Source organism: Pleurodeles waltl, chromosome 8 (genome assembly GCF_031143425.1).
Source record: "Pleurodeles waltl isolate 20211129_DDA chromosome 8, aPleWal1.hap1.20221129, whole genome shotgun sequence".
Classification (NCBI taxonomy): domain Eukaryota; kingdom Metazoa; phylum Chordata; class Amphibia; order Caudata; family Salamandridae; genus Pleurodeles; species Pleurodeles waltl.
The window spans coordinates 999,753,021-999,770,493 of record NC_090447.1 but is presented as its reverse complement, the minus strand read 5'-3'; the positions used below and the strand labels follow the sequence as shown (position 1 = coordinate 999,770,493).

Sequence of the window (17,473 nt, the reverse complement as noted above, 5' to 3'; positions counted from 1 at the left end):
ACCATGAGCAATGACATGGGAATCATCCAAGAAAGGTGTTTACGTCCATGATGTCCTCCATCAGTCAGATCACAGCGGTTTTAAAATTCACAAATTTACAAAGCGGAGGTCAGGTGCCTTCCCTATTTGCTGTGTCAACCATAACAGCCAAAGCCACCATGTTGAGCATGGTTCCTAAAGTTAGCCTGGAATTTCAGAGTACAATTTGTCACTGCAACCGATGACTCCAAGTGCCCCAGTATGCCTTTAAAAAAAGATATGCCAGAGGGAGCTCAACACAGCGAATAGAGAAAGGATCCATCTTGTAAATTTTCTTACATACAGAAACCGAAAGGGGGCCTTTCTGTTAACCAGACAATGTAGCATATTTAGATATAAACCTAAAGAGGAGAACCATAAAGGTCCAATACCCTTAGCGAAAATTCTTATGGGCCACATTTGAAAACATATTGTTCTGGGATTTTTTTTAAACAGATTTCAGGCTTTTTATCAGAGTAAATATCTTATCAAGGTCTTCTCATCTCTCTCTTGTATTAACAATGGAGGGACTTTCAGTGCCTGTATCTCCATGCGTGTCTCTATGCGGTTAACTCAAGTAGCATCCGGAATATCAAAAAGCTCTTCTTCCTTATGGCTCTGTACATCAAGTACCAAAATGCAATACTATTTTTTAATTGGTGATATTATGCATTTCCTCCTATTCCTTTTCAATGTCTTTCAGTTATCACACAGTTATTTTTTAATCATCAGAACAGGGTATCTCTAGGACAAGGGCCAGTAAAGCTGCTCTTGGGTGCACTGTGGATCCTTATTGCTTTCTATTTAGGGATTAGACTAATTATTTCAAATTCTATCTCTTAACAGAAGTATAATCCACCAATGATTTGTTCCCTCACTACTCTAAATGGATGTATAGAGTAGTACCCCCTATTCAACATTCTACAACTACAGAAATCCAACCGTGGAAAAAGGGCCATTCCCTTAGGATTTTCTACATCTATAAATAAATAGTCACAGTTGAGTTCTCACCTTTACTTACTTCAGTAAATTAATTTAAGGTTGTAGGCTGAAGAAGAAATTGCAATTAATTAACTAATAATCTAGTTTATAAAAACTATCTTCTTCAACCCTGCGAGCAGCCAACAATTCACAAAATCTACAACTACTTCCAGAGAGAAACCAGTACCTATTTGAACATGAGTCATTGTCACCATCCCCTCTTTCCACGATCCCTTCTTGCCTTTATCACTGAGACTGGTTTGATATAGTATCCCTTTAAAGCTGCCTCTTCGAAATGTGAAGTCTCCTTCAAAGTTATTACTTAAAAATTGTTCAAATGATCTGACTGCTTACTGGACTCCAGGTTACACTGGAGGCCTTTCAGAAGAGGCCAGAGAGGCCATTAATATGATTACATGGGCGTCTTTGAGGACTTTGAGCAATGTAATTGTTAAAGTTTTTCAATTCCATAAAAGACTTCTCTCTCTGACTCATACGGCTGCTCAGTACAGTAAAGCTTTGTTCCCTCTATAACTATCAATTTATCGCATAACAGGTTCTTGGTTGTTGTCCCCATATTACATTAGATCACTAATTTTACCTTTAAAATGGCCTGACAATAAATAGCACTGAAACTTGTGTTATCTAGTTTCAGTAGGGAACACAAGTGGGATCAACTCTTGCGGATAGGTTTGTGATTGTTCCTTTTCATACTCCCAGTTCACATCTCTTTCTCACTACCTTTGCCACATGAAAGCATTGTAAATGTTTACTGAAACAACTCTATAAAGACGTCAACTTATTCCTAGGTTCCGATTTGTCAAAAAAACTAAGCCTTACAAATGCCTGAACACCCTGTTTTTTGGAAGTTAGCAAAAATAGATAATTCAATATCTTCTGACTGAAAAACTGTAAGCTGGAGAATGAACTCTACCAGTCAGGGGTGTCCTAGAACGAGTGAAAATAAGTAAAGAAACAGCTCATGTCTCCAAGATTCCATGTAAATCTGTTTTTTGGTTAATTCCTTTTATCCAACTATCTGCCTTATCCACTAGACATTCAGCAAGTGAAACTATAAACTGCTTGGGAATAATGAGTTCTGAAAGTGAAAAGGTATGTTTTTCTTTATATTCAACACCAGCATAGACACATTATCAAATTAATAAATTATGCTACATAAAGCAGTCCTCATTTATGGCCAAATTCATTGCCCGCAGGTAAATTAAACAATGCTCCTCATCCATTGACATTCCATTCATAGGCACTACATGGACAACCCCAGGCTCATGCCCACGTTCCTCCAAACCCGCCATACAACTAAGCTCTTTCAATTTGAATCGCTCCTTCACTTGCTGCGTGTGAAAAGGTTATATTTCCAACTATATTTCTGTTTATGAATGAGTGCTGCACAACTCACAGTAAAATTGCATAATATGTTGATGGTGCAACTGTGGTGCTTTACTTCAGTGCTGGCCTTTGACATTAAGACTGCTTGCGCCTGATGTCAGCAGAGGACTGAGAGTCCCAAACGTTTCTTTTTCTTCCGGATTTGTAAAAACTTTACATTTCAGAGGAAACTGCTGTCAGTGATGTTCATGAAGCAGTTAATAGAATGGACCATGACGATCCCCTGTCAAGAAAGTTCAGTCTATCTGTACGGTTTAACTTTTTATCCATAAACTAGAACCATACATGGGCCCTAATAGGTCTGTCTTGCTATCTACGGGCCTCCTGTGAAAAGCAAAATGACCTGTGCTGCTAATGAAAAGATGATGATGACTATTACTAATGATGGTGACTGATGGTGAACTGTTATTGATGATGGTTACTGATGGCAACGATTACCGATGATGGTGGCTATTACTGATGATGGCCACTATTATAGGGGGTGACTGGTGGGACGGTGACTGCTTTGGGTCAGACTCCTTTCAGCCATTAGATTTCTTGAAACAATCATTAATATTTTGGGTCAACCTATTGATCACACGGTGTTTGCATTATGAAGCATTGTGAGTGATGAATTGTCTCTTTACATCTGAGTCGACGTTGAGATGGGGTGAGGCCGGAGAAGCAAAGGGAGTCCATCTCATGAAACAGCTTGTAACTGCAATTAATGTGTTTTGAAGGGGCAGCAGAGGAAGGTCTGTAGTGCACAGGACTTCGGGTGGCGGCAGGTAAGGTTAATATCAGCGATTGTTGGCAATAAGGCTGCACAGAAAAGAAGCTCTTGGCCAGTACCAGAAATCACCCTTCAACTAAAACCCTTGTTGCAGCTGAATACCATTCGGATTATGAGAGAAACTTTCTTATCCAAGATGGTCACTACATTAACGTCAACTTGTACTATTCCAATATTCTGGAAGGTGGAAAAGTCATGACAGGTGGTGGGCCTGAAGCTGTGCGCAGTAACCATGGTAACACGACCATCAAAGAGCCTGGTACATTGTCTGGCAGGTCAGCAGAGGGCTGCAGGTGAATGTTTTGGTTGAGAGTTGGGGTCGTGTGTCAGTCCTTCCTTCTTGAATTGAGCCACAGGCACAGCCTCCTGTTCATCAGAACCACAGCAGTGTGATTTGTCCGAGGTGATCTGTTGCCTATGTCCTGTTTAAATTCTTCTCTGTTTACAGTGTGGCCATTGATCTGTTCCATAGTCATGCTCTATTCTGCTACAGTCTTTATTGTCTGGTGTGTTTTCTATAAGTCAGGATGCAAGGCTTAAACGAGCATTCCGGCCTTTTTGTTATGGCTTGGTATTTGTGCTGTCCTTCATGGCAGGCATGAGTGTTTGCACCGTCAGTGACACTAGCCTCATACTCTCCTGACTCACATGGGGATTGCAGCCATGACTGAAGTATACATTTTGGAACAGTGTGTCTAACTTCCAAACAGGAAGCATTTGTTTGCTTTTGTGGCAGATGATACTATGTTTCAAGGAGATGAATGCAGGATTTTCCTAATTTCTCTATCAATACTTTACCAGTTTTATTGAAAACAAAATTGAAATGTTTGATAAATGGTCCAAGTGCACTCATTCGCTTCGCCTTTTCCACAACAACACTGGGCCAATTTGTCCACTTATTTTGATCTAACACATCTGTCAAAGTACCTCAGTCTTCCGCTGTGGTACTCACTGCCTTTCCAGCACTGAAGCCACAGGTATGCTCTGTTACTGCACTCTAGTATTCACCTACAGCCCACACTGCTAACCCAGCACTGTAAACAAACATAGAGCTCTATCAATACACCCCAATCTTAAATCTGCAGCACACAGTTTCATTCAATCATGGACACAGCTCTGCCAAAGAACAACCATCTTCACCTGCAGCACTGCTGAAGCAACTGGTTCAATTCTCCTAAAGAGCCTCAGTCTGCATCTGCAGCACCCCTCATATTCCAGCACAAAGTTCCACATACAATTACTCGGATGAACCTCATCCTTGACCAGCACCATCTCCTGTTATACCAACAGTACATCCCACAGATAGTTCTGATGCATCCCACACCTTGCCTCTCACTTCCATCCCACTACTGGGTCCCACGCATTGTTCTGCCAAGACACCTTCCCCGTGGCCTTTCTTTTATCCATAAACTAGAAGCATACCTCGGTCTTTTTAAGTTTTGGTCTACAGACAATTTTAAGCAGGTGCCAGCCGATTGTAATCAGCAAAAAAACACTATGGCCCTGATTCCGAGGCCGGCGGGCGGCGGCCGCCGCCCGCCTGGCGGGAACCGCCATATGGCCGCTCCGCGGTCGAAAGACCGCGGAGGCCATTCAGGCTTTCCCGCTGGGCTGGCGGGCGACCGCCAGAAGGCCGCCCGCCAGCCCAGCGGGAAACCCCTCCCCACGAGGATGCCGGCTCCGAATGGAGCCGGCGGAGTGGGTATGTGCGACGGGTGCAGTTTGCACCCGTCGCGTATTTCAGTGTCTGCATTGCAGACACTGAAATACACAGTGGGGCCCTCTTACGGTGGCCCCTGCAGTGCCCATGCCATGGGCATGGGCACTGCAGGGGCCCCCAGGGGCCCCGCGGCACCCCCTACCGCCATCCTGTTCCTGGCGGGAGACCCGCCAGGAACAGGATGGCGGGAGGGGGTGTCAGAATCCCCATGGCGTATGGAGGATTCTGCAGGGCAGCGGGAAACCGGCGGGAGACCGCCGGTTTCCCGCATCTGACCGTGGCCGAACCGCCGCGGTCAGAATGCCCTGCGGGGCACCGCCGGTCTGTCGGCGGTGCTCCCGCCGACCCTGGCCTCGGCGGTCTGAGACCGCCGGGGTCAGAATGACCCCCTATATGTTTAAAACATATAGAGCTTTGGGGATGCCTCCTTCAATTTGTGCTCTGTCAATATGCCATTCATATTTTCAGTCAGACTATAGCACAACAAGAGTGGGAAATGGGTCAACCCCCTTCAGTAAGCACTTCCTGCTATTCAGTTACTGGGATCCACACACTGCTCAGCCATTGTACTTCATTGCTAACTTGCAGCACACACTCTATTCCAGCACTGGACACAGCATCAAGCACTGGGAGACAGATGTGCACATTCAAATGTATACATACAATTCTGCTCTTCTAATGCTGGGATCCACCTGAAGCTCTGCTGATCAACCTCATCCATGACCTTCAGTACTTCGTTTTTGCAGCACTGGGTAATCTACACCTCTTGATTGAAGGATCTCATCCCCCATAAGCCATGCAGTGGTGTAACAAAGGCCCCCGTAGTGCAGGAGGGTCCCTGAGCTCCAGGGGGCCCCCTAAGCTCAGTACCCTGTCATGAGAGTTCCTGGGTGAGTTCAGAGGGGGGCCCCCTCAAGTTTTGTTACGCCACTGACGCCATGCTCTTCCAGTACTGGGAAGCACACACAGCTATGCTAATGCACCTCACACCTAAGCTCCCGGGGTTCTGCTATTCCAGTACTGGTTCCCGCACAGAGCTCTATCAATGCACTTCACTCTTGAACTCTGGCCGCTCTTGTTCTTGAAGTATAAGAAAACACACACATACACACCACTGTCAATGTGTCCCACCTACTGACGATCATTGCTTCTGCTGCTCTGGTGCTATGATGCCAAAAACAACTGTCGATTCACCTCACCAATGGCCTGGAGCACCTTGCACTCTTCCGCTAATGGAATCTAAATAGAGCTCTGCCAGCGTATCTTAACGCCTGACCTACAGCACCTTCTGACACTTCAGTGCTCAGATCCACACGTAGCTTTGTGGCTGCACTTCACCCTGACCTCCAGCAATTTTGCTATTCCAGTACTAGGTCGCACATGCAGCTCACCCTGGCATAAAGCGCCTCTTGTTTTTCCAGGTCTGTGATCTATGTACTGCTCTGCTGGTACACTTCCCCTTTGACCCCCAGAGCCCCCTCCTCCTCAAGTACTGTGATATCCCTCCAAGGCTCTGCCAATGCAACTCAGTCCAGGCCGGCAGCACTTCTGCTATTCCAGTACTTACACACAGAGCGGTTGATGCACCTCAGCCCTGATCTCCAGCACTGGTTCTATAGGTGCAAGGGGTGTGCCTGTGTGTGAGCGCACAGGGTCGGTTGCCTGCATTTTGTGTTTGTGTGGGCTCACTATAAAACAGCTGGTCCAATTGGCTACACCAATGTTTCTTTGTTTTTAGGGCCGCAAAACCTCTAAGACAGGCAAAGGTCTATTTATTCCATAATCACTGTCAAGACTGCATTTAAAATGTTTCAAAACAACCAGAAGCAATAACTGTATCCACCAATAATATTTGTTTCCTTCCACCATTTGAAACACAATTTGATCCTTAATGGGCATGAAACAAGGCCTCTCCTTTTCAGCTTATTGGGCCAAGGCCCAGCACTGCAACAGTACACAGTGGAAGGTAAAAGGAAAAGGTGTGCTCTTCTGCTTGCCACGCTGTAATGCAGGTGTGGTAAACGGAAAATCGATTGTCAGAGCTTTTCATGCACCTCTTCTTCGGGACACTCAAACTCATTCGAGGCTGAAAAGCGTGATGAGCCAGCTACAAACTGAGAGCACAATCTCAGTGGCTGTCATTATCAAACCATTCGTAAATACACAACACTACAGTGACGGAGACGTGATGAAGCATGGAGGAAAACCGTTTGCGCCTTTCCCACGAGACGCCCCTCTGGTTTTCAGGAAACCACACCCAGTTAGTTCAAAATAAAACGGTACACGATGTCCCAGGAGAGTCCTACAAAGACCCAGCCACATTTGCAGGTGAAACGCTCACACAGCTTTGACATTGTTTCAGAGCACTACAGAAAACACAAAGCAGCAACACACTGTCCAAACACAAACACTGTACAAGGGTTACACATGAATCAGAAATTAATTTCTTAATTTGCCCGTTAACCCCAATTACTGGAATTATAGGTCTCAACACGGAGGTTAAAAAATCCAACGCCACTGTAACCACTCGAAGACTGGGTTAATAGTTTAGTCAGCCACACCGGAAGCCAACAGCACCGCACAGAAGGGGGTTGTGCAGCGAGCAAGTGCAGGACGAACAGTGCTTCTCACCTCTTGGAGGCCTCACCCTCGGACTGCTGGAGCAGCCGCCCCGAGCTCTGGTAAAAGCCCTTCAAGAAAGAGGGGGCAGAGAAGGACGAGGGGAGGCTGGAGGACGCGGAGTCGCTGTCATGGCGAACGCGTCGCGCGATGGGCACAGGGCTGAACGTGAGCAACAACAGGAAAAACTTCATGAATATAAAACATTACCGTTAGTCGGTCACATCTCACACATCAGGAGTATATATGCTGTGCCGCAAAGCAGGCTGAGCAATGTGATACGCTGGCTGTAAATAAAAAAGGCCGCCAACTGAATAGCTTTATTTTTCTTTAGCAGTTTCGTTTTTTACATCAACCTGCTAAGTTCCTGGCTGGTCTTTAAATGTAGGGTTCTTCTAGCTGTTGAAGCTAGATCTAACAGTTGTACAAATATTAACACAGGGGTTTTGCGTTTCCTGTTGCAAAGTTTAAGAGGAAAGCAATTAAGTTGCTTTGGAATTTGTTTAAACTATAAACTCAGGCTCCACCAAGAAACAAAGCCAGTCTGCAAGGCTTGATTTAAACAGCCACAGCAAGCCACTTTTTAACGACACCAGTCTTACATAAACAAAATAAAAAGCAGAATACCTAGTAAAATAAAATATACGTATTCGGTGCAGATTGATAAATCGTTAATCAGAAAATAAAATTAGGCCAAAAAGAGCAGATATTAAAATGTGATCTACCTTGCACCTACATTTCTTAAACGAAGGTAGGTCGCTAAAATCAGAAGCAGGGGAAATAGCTTTACCGTGAGTCGTCATTCTTTTAATCTCTAATATTAACGAGTCACTATGCAACTAGTATGAAAGTTAAACATCGTTTCACACATTAGAAATTTAAAAAAATGGTCAGGTCGAAAAGAGACAAACTCCAATTCCCAATGTATTGCGAATGGGCAAGAAAACAAGTAAATACATAACATATATAGCATTTGTAGTTGTCAAAATAAGGGACTGTCCCTTCTTAAGAGGGACCCTTTAGATGTGTGGGCCCCTGAAATCATTAATGTAATAACCAAAAGCCTTTTCTACCAAATTTCTTCAAACTGAAGAGGTTTCAATGTTTTTTTCTAACAGTACTAAAAAATGTGCATTCAAGTGGCCACACTCACCTGCTTTGGGGTGCATCGCTAGCAAGGGAGTTCTGCCTCTGAAGGGGAGACCGTGTGCTTGTGGACCTTGTGTCTGGAAAAGTTATCCGTCTCTTGGAATTGGAAGACAATGGCAAGTGGCTGAGTGTGTGAGCACGTCTCCGAAACTGTGGCGAGTCAGGCTCTTCTTCTTCAGCAAACGGCAGCCAGAGCGAGGACACAGGCGATGCAGGAGGGGTGGCTGGAGGAGAGTCCCCTGGTGAGCAGTCCTACAGTGGCATCAAATATAAGGGTGAGACCATCCCTTCCGCCCAGCAGCTGCTGACCAAAACCAAAACAAGTCTGCTTGTTCATCAGCACAAGGGCTGAGGCCCATCCGTTCTAGCACAGCTGCTGACAGAGGCAAACAAACCCCAGCCATCTATTGTATGCTAATTGACTTCATGGCCACCAAAACCCTTAAAACAGCTCCAGCCTCTTAAAGGACAAGTTCAACAAACTGAACTTAAGGAGAAAGATGATTGCAGAACAATCACTAAAGACATTTCAGTCGTAAACCTATTCACATATTACAGTATTCACATCAACAGTGCAAAACTGTTCTGCAAGAGAAAAGGCTGCGAAAAAGAGCTTAACAGCTTTTTTTTAGGTTTCCTCTTCAGCAACACATTTCCTGTACAGCCAGCAAATATCCATCCTGAAAAAAGTGTAATGCAACAGAGCCTGATCATCACCAGCGCGCTAGCAGCAGGAAATGACATCCATGAGTGCAGTTCGGTGCCTTTTTTCACCTCGGAGGAAACAGACTATCGGATTAGACATTGTTTGATGTAAGGAGTATCATTAAAAACAGGAAGTAACTGACAAGCGGGTGAATGAATGATAAACACACAAGGACACAATAGGCAGCAGGCTCTACTTTACAAAAAAAAGTTGATGGGGAGAATATAGCTATACATTTAAGGTTAATCCACTAACGCAGCCCGATCAGCTCCACCCATGCCCTGTCTACATTTGACTGAGCACCTAAAACTCTTTAACGGGGAAACCCTTGAAGCAAATCCTGGTGGAGCCCACTGAACTAGAGACAATGTGGCTTAACAGAGTTTTTCAAAGACTTACACTCTTTTCAAAATTGGACTGCCATGCAATGGTTTTGTTAGTTAAGAAGCAACATGTTCCTTGTATCCTTTGACAATATTGTTTTTAACAATTTTTATCAGAATGTATGGTTAACAATTTGTGATGTAGGACAGTGCTCTTAATCTTTTGATTTCCATGGTAATTGGAAGGTATCAAGACCCAGTTCCCTATTGCAAAACACAACTTAGAGATCTACCATGCATTCCACATTCACATGGCTTAGGCAATAAGGTCACCAGACGTCTTCTCCCTTATACAATGTCTCTCTAAGGATAACCCTGCCGCATATGATAGGAGAGAAATCCTAAAGACCAGTTCCCCAGCCCAAATGATGAGCTATTAGGTCCAGTGGGTGCCCTAAGTCCTAGAAGTGGCACAGACACCAGATAATTTAAGTTGCACCCGACCAACTTCAAGAACAAGTCTCTAAAGTCTGGTGACCCTAGCAACCCGATGCTGTATGCCAGCAACACCAGGTACCAGTTGCAATCATTGATAACGCTGATAGAAAAACACAGCTATGAGCCACAATGTGTCTCCTCAGATCCAGGACTACTGGATACCTGGTAGTCCCATTAAGCTAACATCACAACTTCCCAACACTCTAAAAGCCCTGTCAGAGCACCTTGCGAAAACAGGCTAAATAGTCACGTTATTGTCTGCCTTTATGTCAATCTTTTTTTTAAAACAGACTATTTTGCAAGGTCATTCAAATGTGAGTAGCTCCAAGCTTTGTTTTTCACCATTTAGACTTGGGTTCAAAGCGAATGACATACATCAGGCTGCTAAAGTAGTTCACAACAGTTTTGCTAGGCAACTAAATGTCTACAGTGTTAGTTGAAAAATGTTTACATAAATCAACATGCTTTTCTGGATCAATTAAGTAACTATGTAGTGGAAACACAATTAAAGTGGCGTGAGAACTGAATCCACAGTGTATGAATGAAGCACAGTCCAGAAGAACATCCTGGCCGGATAGACGTCCCAGAGTCATTGATCAGTGCACCGTTGGGATTTTAATTTATTTATTTGTTTACTGTAAGTGCTAAAGAAGGATAGTATCTTCTCATTACAGGTTGTGGATGTCCGCAGTGGTTATCAGTATCAGAACAGGACCACAAAACTGCTGTTTACATCTCATTGAAATCAATGCTGTTTTTTTTTTTTTACAGGAGACTGCACCCGCCAGAAGAGGATACAGTAGCAATGGAGAATGTTCACGATCTGGGTTTCTTATGTGATAACAATGTATCTATCAAGTGTCAACTCGCAGCTGTAGTTTGTACAATTCATTCTCAGCTTAATATATTGTCAGGTGTTTTGTCTTTTCTCAGTTTATGACAGAACATCACATATATACCGGCTTTTTAGTCTCTTATCTACTGTATTTCAAAACAGTTTTCCCTTCTCTCTCCATTATAACCAAAGAGAATCTCCAGAAAAGTCAAAGCAGAGATGTTAGAGTTTGTTTGGGCTGACGACTGAACCTGTTACCCCAGAAAGATAAGAAAAATATTCTGCTGGCTACCCATCGAGCAGCACACAGAATACCAGAAAATATGCATACTATACAAATCTTTTTGGAGTACGAGGCATTACTATACATTTATATAGCAAAACACTGAAATTTCTTCTTGGGGGATATAATGCTTATAAACAACCGTTAAACTAGTTACTACCCTGAGTAACTCATTGAAAGTGCAAGTCCCCATTCTTCCGGGTTCTTGGGATCAATGACAAGCATGTATTTTAGAAGGGGAAAGGCAGCCATACTTGAAGGAAACACTGTACAGCATCTTTAGGTGGAGCCAGACTAAAACTAGCACCAACATATGAAGTGACATGTATCGTTTTGTGCTTACAATAAAAGTAAGAAGGATCCAACCTGGTTGTTTTGCAGATCTCATCCAAAGAAATGTGACACTTGAAGGTGAAAGGGAGATCTTTGGCACTCACTGTAAATGATGCAACACACGCAAATGCAAGAGTCAACCTAATTACCACTTGTGCTCTCGGAGGCCTATTTTCCAGTGAGAGTAATCGCAGATGGCAAACAGAGTAAAGGGATGATCAGATGTGTCCTTCTCAAGTAAAACATTAGACATTTTAGTAATTTAGAATGTTAAGGGTCCTCTTAAATCAGAGAACAATTTCAGAGAATCTGCAATGGTTAATGTGGAAATCTAAAAGCACCCTTGTATGGAAAGAAGAATGTGCGCACAAGGCAATCTTGTTCCTATACAAAATTCTTATGGTTGAGGAAAGAGAGCTTGTAACTCTTGTATCTTAGGGTACCAACATGATTTATCCAAAAAATACAAACAATCAAGTTGTCTGGTTAATATCGTTAGTAGCAGGTTTTCAAAAGTCTTTTACTTGGAAAAACCCAAAACCACAAAGTTGACGTCCATATAGGGCAAACCTTCTGAACTGAAAAGAACAAGTTCAATATATCCATGAAGGTTTGCTTCACTATACCATTTTTTCAGAGAAAATCATTCTAACTATGAATTCAAGTAGGTCCCAATTGAGGGTAAATAAATCTGCAACACCCACCTTGAAATCTAGAACTAGTTGATTAGGAGATACAGGAAGGGCAGTTATTCAGGGAATAGGAGAAAGGATTCATATTCTTTGTCAGGGCCCTCTACCAGACCCATATCCAGTTGCCCTTGGATGGGGCCCTGATAATCGTTCTCTTCACTTACTTAGTAAGGTTTAAGTTGTCATTTAATATCCTCAAATGGTAATACCTGATATTCTTAGTAGCCAAGCAGATAACCTAAGATATCATGGGCAAAGGCGAAGCAAAAGATCTTGCACAGGTATAAAAGACCCTCGTAGTCTACTAGAATAAAATAACTTTCAACTACCAGATTAACTAAATCTGTGAATTTGGCAATTCAGACAAAGATTAGGCAACAAGCTCAAGGAGCATCTGGAAAGGTCTTTGAGCTTGGAAATGACTTTAGGGCCCAAAGAAGGATAAGGAGAACGTCCTCAAGAAATAAGCATGTGCAGGTCTCCCTAATACATTTGTTTTAACACTGGATGTCTCAATCAAAAAGAAAGCCATCATCCACATGCCCTAGATGCTTTATGTAAAATATGTATGTGACATTAAGCATGAGAATCTACACTTTCTGAGCAGGGACAGTAAAAAGGGTTCATGAGGCCAGAAGCATTGTCTGCTACCTTAGAATGACATTGTGGACAGCCGAATCCAGCCAAAGACCTTCCATTTAGAAGCAGCCCAAACCCCTTCACCACATATACTCAGGACTGATGGTATTTTGTAGTTCAAGAGGACTGAAATCAAAGCTCACAAGCTAGCTGACTTCCTGTGACTATCGGGTCATTCAGGGCATCCTACAAAGAACTGGAAGAAAATTAATTAAAACTCAGACTCATGGCTCCAAAAGACAGACCAATTGTACCAGCTGAACGAAAGAGGCCACAAACCCAATGGCTCTCTGAAACCAAAACTACAGCTGATCATCCACTGAAAAAAATAAATACAGGTTTGAAGAAAGTTCAACAATTTTTTTCATAGAAGTAATTTCCAATGTAACGTCCAACACAACTCCAATGCTGGATATTGCTGGGAAGGACATAATGCAAACAACTTCAAATTCACTAGCTAATAATCTATGAAAGGTAGTCATGCTCCTTGTGAGGGAGGGAAATCTTGGTCAGTCACTCACTAACGCAGGGAAGAGGAGCACTACCTGTAGATGCAGATTGTCAATCACCCAAGCTATAAATTTGGTGAAGACGAAGAACACTAAGTTCAACACAAAGGGAGCCTCTTTGTGCTGGTACTGGATGCCACCCCTCCTTCACTGCAAATCTCTGTAACGTTTGTGGGAATTAAACAGGGATTTGGTAAAAGACATTTTCCCAAACAGATAACACACATTCTATCCCCACCCAGAGCAAAGAAGATGCATCACAGAGTCACCATTTTGCAGATGATATTCCACAAAAGAGTCTGAAGAGGTGGAAGCCTAAGATGGTGCTCAAATCTTTATTCTCCTTGTCTAATGCAAAGGATCAGATCAGAAGTAACCCCCACCCCCAGATTACAATCTGCCATGGGAACAATCTGAATGGCTCCCAAAATTAAGCAATTTTCATACTTCCATCAGTGCTTCTGTGAGACTTACTTGGGATTAGTCCAGACCAACAAGAGCATGATGTTCCATGGTCCCATAAAGAGAGTTAATTTTGTTTCTTTTGTTCAATGGAAGCAGAGGTGTAGGAAATCAAAGAACGGTGATTGCTTCCTCCGCTGGGCACTGTTAGACCATCCCTAGCTATTTCAAAGCGACAACATCCTTACCTGGACTGGCTGAAATCAGACCGCGACCGTCATGTGTATCATTTTCACATGTTGACAATCATTTTATTTGTGGTGGAAGTTGTATAGACAGACAGACGTGGAAAGGTACGTTTAACAATGGGTGTGGAGGACCAGCACATGTATGAACCACAGGAGAGATAGTTTGTTGTTGCATTCAGGATACTCTTGCCTTGCTTCACAGATTTTCCTTTTTTTGGCTCAGGGCAAAACTTTCTTCACAATAAATATGAGGTGAAGGTCCTGAAAAAGGCAGAAAACATGAACAAGTCCAGCAGCTGACACCTGTATCTACTGGGGCAAAACCAGGAGTGTCTTTTTGCTGACATTCACTGCAGCCTGAAACTTTAAGTTAAGGATTTTTTTTTCTAAAGTTACCAAATTTTGATGGTACAATTCAGAATTAGCAACAGTCAGGCAGACGTGCAAGAAGATATTCTGATAAACCCCACCCTTCCACCTTCTACAATCCAGAATCGTAGCCTCCTTTCCAAGGGCATAAGGGACTGAAGAGTACATTAACATGTTAAGAATGGCCACATGACAGACTAGGCAAGTAGTTAGGCAGTTCAGTGGCAGCATAAACCATTTCTATGGACCACTGGTAAAAATCTGTCTAAAGATCTGGATTTCAACTCTGGCTTCAGAATTACAATTTCAACTGAAGCAGAAAGGCCCTGCTTCAACCCTGTGCAATGCATTATGTCAGGATACCATTGGAACGCACGACATTTGAGGCAGTGTCTTCATGTAGGTTGTCCCCTTCCACCTTAGAATGTGTGTCTGAATCTCTGGTAGGAGACCACAGTGGGTGTAGTTGAGTATCCCTGGAGTCAAAGGACCAGTAGCATTATGCTCTGGGAAGTCTGAGTCAAAAGTGTTGGTGGTGCTGGAAAAGGGAGTGGCACTGAAAGCACTCTGAGCTAAGCACGGAAAGCTATTTTTACCCTTAAAATCAACTAGCCCTCTGTCAGGTGGACATCTGAGGCAGCAAATTTAGAGACAAAGTGGGAAGCACAGACTCCTAAAGTGATATCTGGTTCAACAGCAGAAAACTAAATTAACTTTGGAGTAACTAGTACATCACTTCTTCCACTGGATGAATCTATTCCAGTACAGATACAATAGACTTTCCTATCATTCAGACAAGAGAATAAAACAGGAATATTTTGTATGACTTTTGGTACCTAGAATGTTGGCAGAAAAGAGGTGAACAAAGGTATGAATTAACCTGAATGAAGAATTTTGGTTATGGTTTGTTGTGTGGACACCTGGTTACATTAGTAAAAGGTGTAACCATTGAAGAACCATTTGAACCTGCATATCACACGGGGTATGGCTCCAAAAAGGAAACACTGGTTCAACACTTTATACAAATGCTTTCAACAGAAAAGATTTTTAGAGAACCCCCCATGGGAGATTTCAAGTAAAATGCGTAGTCCACAGGACGGACTCTTGGAAAGTACATTCCATTCTAACCAAGATATTTAACCACTAGGTCACTCATTCCCCAGTATTTATTTTTTCATCTCACAAATCAAAGCAGAATATTTAATTTCAGTGAACTGTTAGTGCACACTTTCGTCCTGAGAAAAGAGAATCCTTAAAAGAACGTAAGTCTAAAATCATTCCCAGTTCACAACTCGCCGTTGGAAAATGTCCAATAGGCATTGTCGGGCCAACAAAAAATCCTTGTGCCCCTAATTACCAGAATTTGCAAGAGAGAATCATGACGATTTTTTCTCTTCGATATGGACAAATACTTCCCCCTGTGGAGGAAGCACCATCCCCATCACCCCTACAAAAAAATGGGAGGGTACCTTCCTAGTACCACCCTAAAAGGTACTTTGTCGTCTTTAAAACGAGTAGTTTGCATGAATTTTCATGGTATTAATCCACCTTCAAAATGGCATTCTATTTTGCAAGGAATGCTACCCTCTTACACTATAGCCCTCACGTTACCTACCCTAACCCTAAATTTATCATTGTAGAAAACCCATCAAAGTAATGTATTATCTGCCATTGGAAGTGGACTTTGCTCTGATATTGTTAATCAAGATATTGAATTTCGAGTAACAAATGACTTTGGCAGACCTACGTGTGTAAATGCCTTTCTGATTTACAACTTACATGTGCAAACTGCACATTCTTCAGCAACATGACTCAAATTTAATTGAATTAGGTCATTATTGCAGTAGGACATTGAAACACAAGCTATGGTTAAGTACATTAAAACTGCTAAGGGATTCTATACATACCCGATCTGACGCAAAACTGTTGCAACGTTCAAAGCTGTCTATGCTTCCAAGACGACCTCTCATCCTGTTAGCACCCTGTAAAATCAGACAGAATTCGGTTTTATTGTTTCTAGCATAACTTTATGTTTAGGCAGGTTGACTGTTATTGTCCAAAATTCAGCTTCGGTTTTATAAGCACATCAATTGCACAGCACTAAATATTAATCACAGGTTTCTTCCACCACCCTAGTAAAAAGTGTTTAGACAAACCCTCAGCTGCCATAAGAAAGACATATGAAAAATAAATGCTTAACCCTAAGTGTGGTTTAGTGACTAAGCTGCTAACATTAGAATCTGGGGATCTGGGTTCTAACCACGGGTCTAGCAGCTGACTGATTGTTCCTGTCGTTGGGGATAAATGACAATTTACATATGCCTGAAATTGTAAACCTGTTAAATGTAATTAAATTGAACCCGAGTACAATGAAATGTTGCAACATTTAAATCAATAAATCCCCATTTTATTTTTGTGCCGTAAAAATATTGTTACATACATGCACCTCCTGCAAGCTTAATCACCTTCACAGTCAATTTCCTTCACTCCAACTCCAGTTCACAGACAAAAAGCCTTGAAAACCAATATGACTGAAGCACAGAGTGGGGGAGGAATAACAAGTCGTGGTCTACATGATGATTAAGAAACACAGTGATCCTTTATCACAAGTTACTACAAATTAGTAATCTTGCCTTTTCTCTGGGATCCTCTTTTTTCATGAGTTTGAAGGAAACGACAAAGGTGGCGTAAAGCTCTTAGGATTGCACCAATGAACATCTTATGAAGGAATGTTCAGCCGAACCTGAAATCAACCCGTCACAGAAAAATAATGGGCCTCACTTTCAGAGGTCTAAACGTTACCAATTCTTTGCATGATGACCTCACTCAATCAAAATTATTTTCTCTGCATTCTGTTTATCCCATTATATATTCAGAATTACAAGAGCTATCGTGCAAATAAAAAAAAGCATTAGGGAAGTCATAAGATCTTGTCTTAGTGATGTGGTGTGATGGTTAAATTGTTTATTA

General features: G+C 42.5%; 1 protein-coding gene across 3 annotated transcripts in view; it reads right to left on the bottom strand.

Moving 5' to 3' along the window:
* Window positions 1-17,473, bottom strand: part of TBC1D4 (TBC1 domain family member 4) — a 599,835-nt gene that overhangs the window by 108,833 nt on the left and 473,529 nt on the right. For 2 of the 3 annotated variants that reach the window (XM_069205277.1, XM_069205278.1), the window contains exons 10-12: window positions 16,411-16,485; window positions 8,671-8,918; window positions 7,530-7,679 (exon numbers count right to left, since the gene is read on the bottom strand). In XM_069205277.1, coding sequence (XP_069061378.1) covers window positions 7,530-7,679; window positions 8,671-8,918; window positions 16,411-16,485 — 473 coding nt within the window. The remainder of the gene's footprint in view (window positions 1-7,529; window positions 7,680-8,670; window positions 8,919-16,410; window positions 16,486-17,473) is intronic. The other variant, XM_069205279.1, reaches the window with a different exon arrangement.